We start from the raw sequence: 8,172 nt of genomic DNA, 5'->3' as shown, positions 1-8,172 counted from the left end.
TGGAGAAAAAAAAGCCCTGTCGCCCCCCCAACGGGCGACAGGCCCCTGTCGCCCTAGGGGTGGGCGACAGGACTTTTTTTTTTTCTCCAGGGACTTCGTTGCGAATTTGAAGAAAAAAAATTACACTTTGGGCCTGTCGCCTTATGGGAGGGCGACCGGGGTATATTTTTGAAATATTTCAAAACAGACATATATTTTTGAAATTTTAATTTTTTTTAAATATAAAAAAGAAAAAACCGCTCTCTCAAGTGGGCCGACAGAGAAATTCAGTGCCACACGCAATTCGATAGAACGAAAGCCCAACAAGGCCCGTCACGGGGGGGGGGGGGGGGGGTGCAATCCGGTGAATCCCGCAAACCCCACCCCCAACATACCAACAAGGCCTCTTCGCTCTCCCACTCTTGTCATCCCGGCGGCGGCGGCGGCGCGGAAGCGGAAGCAGGAGGAGCAGCAGTAGGCGGAGCCGAAGATCAGCAAACCACCCCAGCTCGCGACCATGGTGAGCGACGCCACCCTCCCTGCGCCCCCGCGCGCTCGCTCTCGCGTAGGTCTGGGCCGTGGCCTCCTTCGCTTGCTGCGCGTAGCGCCGCGGCTGTAGATTCGTCCGGTTCTTACCGTTCTCTTTTGCTCGGTAGGCTGTTTGCGCGCCGCGTGGTGTGGATTCGCGGTTTGCTAGGTCGTAGAGGGTGCCTGCACTCTGTTCCTGCGCCTTTTTGCTCGGGAAATAGACTTTCTGGGTGGCGTCCTTGCGCCAGCTTATGGTTATGAGCATCCGGTTCACATGTCTGGTTACTTGTGTTGTCGACGGAGCCTTGCAGTATCTGATCGGTGTATTCGGAGAATTAAATGCATAGGCTGTAGATTGTAAAAGTTGATACTGCAGCACATTTCGTTGTTACTTAATGTCCAATCATTAACTAATTAGGTTTAAAAGATTCATGTCGTGCTAATCAGTTAGATTGTGTAATTAGTTATTTTTTTAACTGCATTTAATGCTCCATGCACATGTCTAGTCCAAAAATTCGATGTGACGGGTACCATAGAAAATTTTTTGGGAACTAAACAGGCCTTCAGTTTCCAGTTTTCTCTAGTCTCGGTTTGCCCCATGATTTGACTTGGTAAGGTGCAGTACTAGGTTCCTGGTGGAAGTGTTTAAGAGATTTTGACTTGGTAAGGTGCAATACAAGACATTCAACCAAACCGGCCCCTAAAACTTATCATGAAAATTATTTACTGAACAAAAGAAGTCCACAGAAATGAATTAAGAGTTTTTTTTTGTATATTTGCCTGCCACAATAATGCATGACAATGCGGTACACTTACTAATGGATTCTTGCTTTGTGCAGGCTGCTGTGCCAGTCAACCCTAAACCTTTCTTGAACAACCTAACAGGGAAGCCTGTAATTGTCAAACTTAAGTGGGGTATGGAGTACAAAGGTATTGAGTTTTTTTCAGTTTTCAACTGTTACATTTATTATTTTCTATATACTGTCCTGCCCGTAACAATATTTATAAGCCTTTATATAACGTTTTCAGGTTATCTTGTTTCTGTGGACTCCTACATAAATCTTCAGGTACTAATTGACAGTTTGGCTGTCTGACTATTAGATCTACCATCTGTTGATTTTTTTTTCGAAGCTAAATATCTATTGGATATGAGGAGACATACAAAATTAATTACTACCTCTCTCTACTGCCTGCAGCTTGCTAACACAGAGGAGTACATTGATGGGCAATTCTCTGGGAACCTGGGAGAGATTTTGATCAGGTAGCCTTTTTTATCCTTTGCTTTGAGCATATGCCAAGTGTTGTTGCCTTGTAAATCTAGGTAACCCAGATGCTGTCATCCTGCTGCCGTAATCTGACTTGACTACTGATCCTAAGGGTAGTGTGGATCTGCAGAATTTATATTTCAAGGGAAGTCAGGGATCCTTAAAACCATCATTCGTTTGTGATTTTTTTAGAACTGAGTTTTGATATTGATTCAAAACTCTTTTGCATCTCATGCCCATCCTTTGACTTTTGATATTGATTCAAAACTCTTTTGCATTACATATTCAGTTTGCACCTGTATGGTATATTTATTCTTGTTCAATCAACAGGTGCAACAATGTTCTGTACCTCCGAGGTGTTCCAGAGGATGCTCAGATAGATGATGCGGACTGAGAAGACTTGAACGGTGCTTAGATGGATTGATCATTGATGTAATTTTATTCTGACGTGTGTTTGGGTGTGCCGGGGACAACCTATTCTGCCGGGGACCCACGACCGTCTTTGTGTCGCTTGCTACCATGTACTTACAAATGCAAATGCAGACATCTTGGGCGTGTTTGATATCAGGGCTGTGCAAGGCCTGGCCAGCGAGCCAGCCCAGGCCAGCCACGGCCTGGCCTGCGGTGCACAAGTGCACTTGTTTGAATTGCATGTAGCATTTGGGCCAGGTTATTACTTTTCTGTGTTTGATTCACAGCCAGCAGTCTGGCCCAACCCCAACTACCATCAACTACCAAAACGAGATGGTGTTTGATTCCAGCCAATCCAGCATGGCCCATGGATTCACAACTCAACATATTTCAACAGCAACACATGAAAATAGCAAAGTTCATATGATCAGGTCTGAAATAATGGCCTCAGGTAATTACCCAACATCATCGGCCATTTCAAAATAACAACATTGAGTTGGAGTTAGAGTTGACCAACATCATTGGCCTCAGATTCAATTTGCCTTTTCATTTAGTCTATTAACTTGGAGCATAAGGGAAAGGTAGGCAATCTGTACAGTCATGAAGGCCATGAGAGCGTGACCAACATCCAGCCCAGCAATCAAACACGCCTCAAGTATTCATAAGCCCAGATCCTGACAAGTTACTTGGGCATGGATGTTATTCACGGTTCGATGACAGTCATGAAAAATAGTTTCATCATATGCCCAGTACCTCACAAGTTAAAGACCATAAATGTAAACCTTTCCTCACCATGGCATTGGTATCATCATAGGCATTAAACAGGAGAAGCACACAAATCAGAGGGAGAAACAAGGCCTCAGCTGCTGGCATAATCTATAAATCATCATGGGTGCAAAAAATAATCAGGTGGCATGAGATTCAGAAAAAAAAGTCACAAGACATCAAATGCTTTTGGAATGCAACAAAGCCTGGCAGGAGTATGAACTCAGCTTGGTTACAGCTATCACTAGGCTCAGTTTCATTCCAAGAGACAAGAAGAAGCAAAGCCACCTTATTGATATGGAAAACAAGCAAATGCACCTCAGATTAGTGTACAATGCATCATAGGCCAAATACAAAGCAACATATTATGAAGTAATGAAACAGGAATGGATCGTAATAGCATACAACTTCATATCAGTGCAACAGCAAGCCAACAGAGGCTGCATTTGAATACAACAAGTTGAAATATAAGTACACTATCCTTAGTTAGCCACCCTCCTGCTAATTAAACCCAAAAGAACAGGTGCTGGTCAGCCATCTACCATGCACAGTTTCTAACCAAAATGGAACCCAAAAGAGAAGAGAGTGGGGGAGGGAGGTGGAGGAACTATACTTCTCAACAGTCAACCCCCTCTAAGTGCTGTCTGCACAACATGGACAGAACTACAAATAGTAGTTCTTGGCCAGGTAGGTCCTCAGCCATATGGCCCTATGGGGGGTGGACATGTTGACAAAACCAGTTGCAACAGCTTTGTTCTCAAGGAGATGGGTGTAGGCAACAATCAAGGCCTCAGTGGAGAAGTCAGACATCTCCATCTCCATGACAGCAAGGTAGAGGTCTGGATCGACATGTGCAGCACCTGTTTTCAGCATAGCATTGGCAACATTGTTGACAGCATCTGTCATGTTGGTCATCATAAGCATCTCTTCCTCACTAAAGTTGGCCCTCTTCCTCTTAGCCCCTACAATGTTGTCCTTGCTACCCTCCCCAAACACAGGTGCTGTGGCCTTGCTGCCCTCCCCAAACTCAGAAGTACCACAAGAGAAGTCCTGCCCCTCAAGCTTAGCAGCCACACTGTCTGCATTGTTCACCCCCAATGGTTCATTGGACCCTAAGGCAAACCTACCAGTTGCCAAAGTGCTACCAAAGAGGGCCTCCATCTCTTTGTAGAACCTGATGGGGGTGTTGAGGTATTCAGCATCCTTAGGGTGGTCCTGTAGTGAGTCCACAAAGTGAAGAAGATACAAGACAGTTAAGAAGAGAGGCCAGAGTTAAGAAGAGAATTGTACAGGCTGTCATACATTACTTAGTACCTTGCAATGACCAAGGTAGTGGTCCTGCTCAAGCATTATGGCATGGACATCATCATCAAATGTTGCCCCACTAAGGTCCTTCAACTTGGCTACCTTAGCCCACTTTTGTTTCCACTTTCTCAGATGATTGTACACCTGAGTTGGACTAACAGCAACCCCACTGTAGTCTCTAAGAGCCTTAGCTACAGCATTGACATCCTTATCTTTGTATGTCTTGTCAGTCCTAGACCCCTCAGACACAATCTGGGCCATCCTCATTAGGACAAAACCAGAAGTGTTGTTATTCCACCTCATGGGTCCTTGCTGTCCTACAGCAACTGCAGGCTCACCATTAGGTGGTCCCCCATCCAGGTCAACCAAAGCAGGTTGTGCTGGCTGACCAAGTGCCGCTGCACCTTGCATCAAGGTAGCAGCAGGCACAAACGCAGCATCGACATCACCATTACTAGCAGCCATCCTACCATTGTAAAAGGTACAGAAGCAATGAAGCACAAATAACCACTGTAAAAGGTACAGAAGCAATGAAGCAGAAATAACCAAATTGCAACATGGTCTCAGACATAGCATTGTAAGACTACATCAAAAATCCACCACACATTAGTTCCATATCCAGGGTCTACCAAATTATTTTACACATCCATGACATACAAGTAAATCAAGTCCTAGATGTCCCCCTAGCAGCCCACATAGCATTGCAAATCTCATCCCTAAGAGTCACCATGGTAGGTGAGTCTAGAGGCACCTCTCCCTCATCATCCTCAGGCAGGTCACCATGAAAACCTTCCTCTACTGGTACAATCTCATCTAGGCCAAACCTAATGATCCAATTGTGCAGAATGCAGCAAGCCAGTACAAGCTTAACTTGACTCTTGTACTTGTGGAAAGATTTGTTGTCAATAATTCTGAACCGACCCTTAAGTGCACCAAAGGCCCTCTCAACTGATACCCTGAGAGAGGAGTGCCTAAGATTGAATAGCTCTTTTGCAGTGGTGGGGTGGTTTCTGTTCCCAAACTCACTCAAGTGGTATCTGACCCCCCTAAATGGAGGCAAGAAGCCAGGTCTGCATGCATATCCACCATCTACCAGGTAAAAATGACCTACAATGTGTGTAGAAGCAGTGTCAACATGTGTACTAGGTTGCAGTGGGCATAAGTAAATCTCTAGCTAATGCAGTTACCTGCAGGGACAGTGAAGCCATCATTTCTCTCAATGGCATCAGCCAGGATTAGTGCATCATGGGCTGAGCCCTCCCAGCCAGCAAGAACATATGTAAACTTTAGGTCAAAGCTCACTGCAGCCATCACATTCTGTGTTGGATGCTTGTGTCTACCCCTGAAAGCTTGTTGCATGTGTCTAGGCACCATTGCCAACACATGTGTGCCATCAATGGCACCAATGCAATTCTACAAAAAATTGGCGAAGTGCATTTAAGCAACAAGTGTACCAAGTGTCGCCAACCTAATGAGATGTGCATCTAATGAACAATTACCTTCAAAAAAGGAAACCATCTGTGGCTCCCCAAAATCTTTGGATGTGTGGCAGTGGAAGGAGGCTTCATCATGTCAGCCCTTAACTCACCAATTGCATACAACACTTGGTGAAAGACTCTACTCACCGTCTCAATGGACCTCCTAAAAGATTGGTGCACTACCCTAAATCTCTGGTTGTGACCAACCACATGCAAAAACATTGCCACCTGCTCTTCCACAGGACACCCTACTGTCTCAGGTACAAGGCCTCTATTTCTGAGCAGGTTACATAAAGAAAAAAAAGGGACTCTTCTCATGCGCAGCATTGCAACGCATTCAACATCGTTGTAATTGTACATCAATTGCAGTGTGCTCTGCCTATGTCTCTCAGCATGAGTCCTAGGGCCATAAGGGATTACCTCTTCTCCACTAATCCTTCTAAGCCTATTTACTACAAAGGTCACCATCACAACAACCATCCCAGCTGCTTGCCTAGCCATCAAAGCATGTTGTGCATTTGCATCCATCTACATTCATTCACAAATGTATAAGTAATTTAGGTAGACCCTGGCTGGCCTCTGCATGGTAGTGGAAGCATTCACAAAAAGGCACGGCCCGCATAAAAAATGCCTCCCTGTGCCACATAAGCTATTCATCATCGACCATTCATCTCCCAGTACCAACAAAACATGAACATCGACAAGAATAGTAACACTATGAAACAAATCAACGAAGTACCAACAATAAGAACAAGTAACCATGGACGACAATAGGCAGGATTGACCATGAGTATAGTAAACATCAAAAAAAATATTGAGATCCGAGGCAAACATTAAAAGTAGACCGAGAAGGCTGGGGGGAAAACCGATTTCACCTCGGGTGAGTCGGAGGGGTGCAGATGCTGCTCAAATCGGAAGGTGGTGGGGAGGAAGGAGCAGATCTGGACGACGAAGCACAAGAGACGCAAGATCCACGAACAGAAACACCGCCTCGCCGGAGAAGAAGAAGAAGGAAGAAGCCCGCCTCGCCGGAGCCCGCCAACAGAGGGAGCCGCGCCGCCTGGACGCAGATCCACACCGGGAGAACGGAGACGAACCCCGCGGAACGCAACCGACGCGCCGGCAACGGAGCTCACCTCGACGACAGTACCTCAACGGGAGTGGAGTGTGGAGAGGAGGAGAAGAGCAGAGAGAGGGAGAAGGGGGGTTCATATAGGCCATGGATTTCGGCGGGGAAGGGAGCGCGCGGAAGTTTCCCTCTTCCCGCGCGAGCCCGCCAGAGCCGCGCGCAGCCGCCGCGAATCGCCAGCGCGAGCGCCGCAAGAGCATGGCCGAGGAGAAACGAAAACCTAGAGCGTATGGCCAGAGCCAGGAGAGAGAAGGGATTTTGCACGCCGCAGGCCAGGCTCCCAATCCGGGCCAAGTAAATCAAACACCCGCTCTGCACGCCATGGGCTCAGTCTCCCCCTTTTGGCCCATATCAAACACGCCCCTTGTCACCCCGAGGGCCAAGGCGGCGATACTACTCCACCAGCTCCACTGCCGGAAATCGAGTGTTTGCTGATTGCTGAGTGTATTTTTGTTTGCCGAGTGTTTTATCTCGGCCACTCGGTAAAGAGATTATTTGCCAAGTGTTCTATTTTTGCACTGTACCACTCGGTAAATGACAAATTCAAAGCATATTATGGAAGCAGTAAAATAATTCAAGTGGATGTAGCAAAGTCTCAAGTGGGTTTATTGGGGGTAGAGATGAGGATCAGAGCGGCTCCTCATCCCCGTCCGGCCTTGTCGCCGCCGTCGATCCTGTGGCCGACGGTGAAGGCGGCGTCGAGGCTGGAGGTACTTCCAACCAAGAGATTTGAAAAGCATTTGTTGCCGCCGCTATCGTGTTTAGCATTTAAATCCGGCAGATTCGTGATACCGTGAAAGTACCTGCCATCCTGAGATGCTGTTCTGAACGTACTGTACATGCATGTGACTACCATTAGTGTGCTCGCTTGTGCTTATCCTGACTGCGGCTGCCACCAGCATTAGCTACAGTAATTTTTGGTTGCTAGCTGCTGCAGCCGCAGCCGCTGAAGCGAGCAGGCTGCAGGCAATCACGGTAACGGAAGGCCGGCCACTGCGCTGCAAGCCTGCAAGTGCACGGTCACTTGGGAGCCGCCGCATCGTTGCGTCGTTGGGGCGGCAAATAAATTGCTCCTAATAATATCGTATGTTTACTCTATTGTTATTTAAAAAATGAATGTTCCTAATGCAAATTGCAAATAAACTTGCAAATCCAGGAATGGGAATGGAAATGTATACTAGAAGTTCAGCTTCATCCGCGTTGGGCGGTTGGGCCTCCGTACGGGCTTGTTTCCTTGGGCCAGCTCGTTGCTTCATTCTTTTCATTCCCCTTGCTAGTTGCCGGGCCGTCTGGCACGATACGCAAATAGCAT

The 8,172-nt window shown here is 46.8% G+C and overlaps 2 protein-coding genes across 3 annotated transcripts; one reads left to right on the top strand and one right to left on the bottom strand.

Moving 5' to 3' along the window:
* Positions 1 to 339: 339 nt before the first annotated feature.
* On the top strand, positions 340 to 7,447 carry LOC120706527 (probable small nuclear ribonucleoprotein F). Of its 2 annotated transcripts, XM_039991208.1 has the most exons (6): positions 346 to 499; positions 1,347 to 1,437; positions 1,537 to 1,574; positions 1,704 to 1,768; positions 2,103 to 2,319; positions 7,224 to 7,447. In XM_039991208.1, exons 1-5 carry the CDS (start codon positions 497 to 499, stop codon positions 2,164 to 2,166), a joined length of 261 nt encoding a protein of 86 aa, XP_039847142.1. In that variant the 5' UTR covers positions 346 to 496; the 3' UTR covers positions 2,167 to 2,319; positions 7,224 to 7,447. The 2 variants fall into 2 exon arrangements, with proteins under 2 accessions (XP_039847140.1, XP_039847142.1); XM_039991206.1 differs by lacking the exon at positions 7,224 to 7,447 and having other exon boundaries at positions 340 to 499; positions 1,347 to 1,574; positions 2,103 to 2,323.
* Positions 3,362 to 4,718, bottom strand: LOC120709713. The gene is made up of 2 exons (XM_039995379.1): positions 4,263 to 4,718; positions 3,362 to 4,163 (listed from the first exon to the last, which is right to left on the bottom strand). Exons 1-2 carry the CDS (start codon positions 4,716 to 4,718, stop codon positions 3,612 to 3,614), a joined length of 1,008 nt encoding a protein of 335 aa, XP_039851313.1. The 3' UTR covers positions 3,362 to 3,611.
* Positions 7,448 to 8,172: the final 725 nt, after the last annotated feature.

The sequence above is a fragment of the Panicum virgatum genome, chromosome 5K, assembly GCF_016808335.1.
Source record: "Panicum virgatum strain AP13 chromosome 5K, P.virgatum_v5, whole genome shotgun sequence".
NCBI classification, from domain to species: Eukaryota; Viridiplantae; Streptophyta; class Magnoliopsida; order Poales; family Poaceae; genus Panicum; species Panicum virgatum.
This window is presented reverse-complemented; position numbering and strand designations above follow the sequence as displayed.

Excerpts from the sequence above, each read along its gene's own strand:
- LOC120709713 (XM_039995379.1), bottom strand. The coding sequence starts at position 4,718 with ATGGCTGCTAGTAATGGTGATGTCGATGCTGCGTTTGTGCCTGCTGCT. Across the intron at positions 4,164-4,262 it reads ACTACCTTGGTCATTGCAAG|GACCACCCTAAGGATGCTGA; the intron begins GTACTAAGTAAT and ends GACTCACTACAG.
- LOC120706527 (XM_039991206.1), top strand. Across the intron at positions 1,575-1,703 it reads ACTCCTACATAAATCTTCAG|CTTGCTAACACAGAGGAGTA; the intron begins GTACTAATTGAC and ends TACTGCCTGCAG. Across the intron at positions 1,769-2,102 it reads CTGGGAGAGATTTTGATCAG|GTGCAACAATGTTCTGTACC; the intron begins GTAGCCTTTTTT and ends TTCAATCAACAG.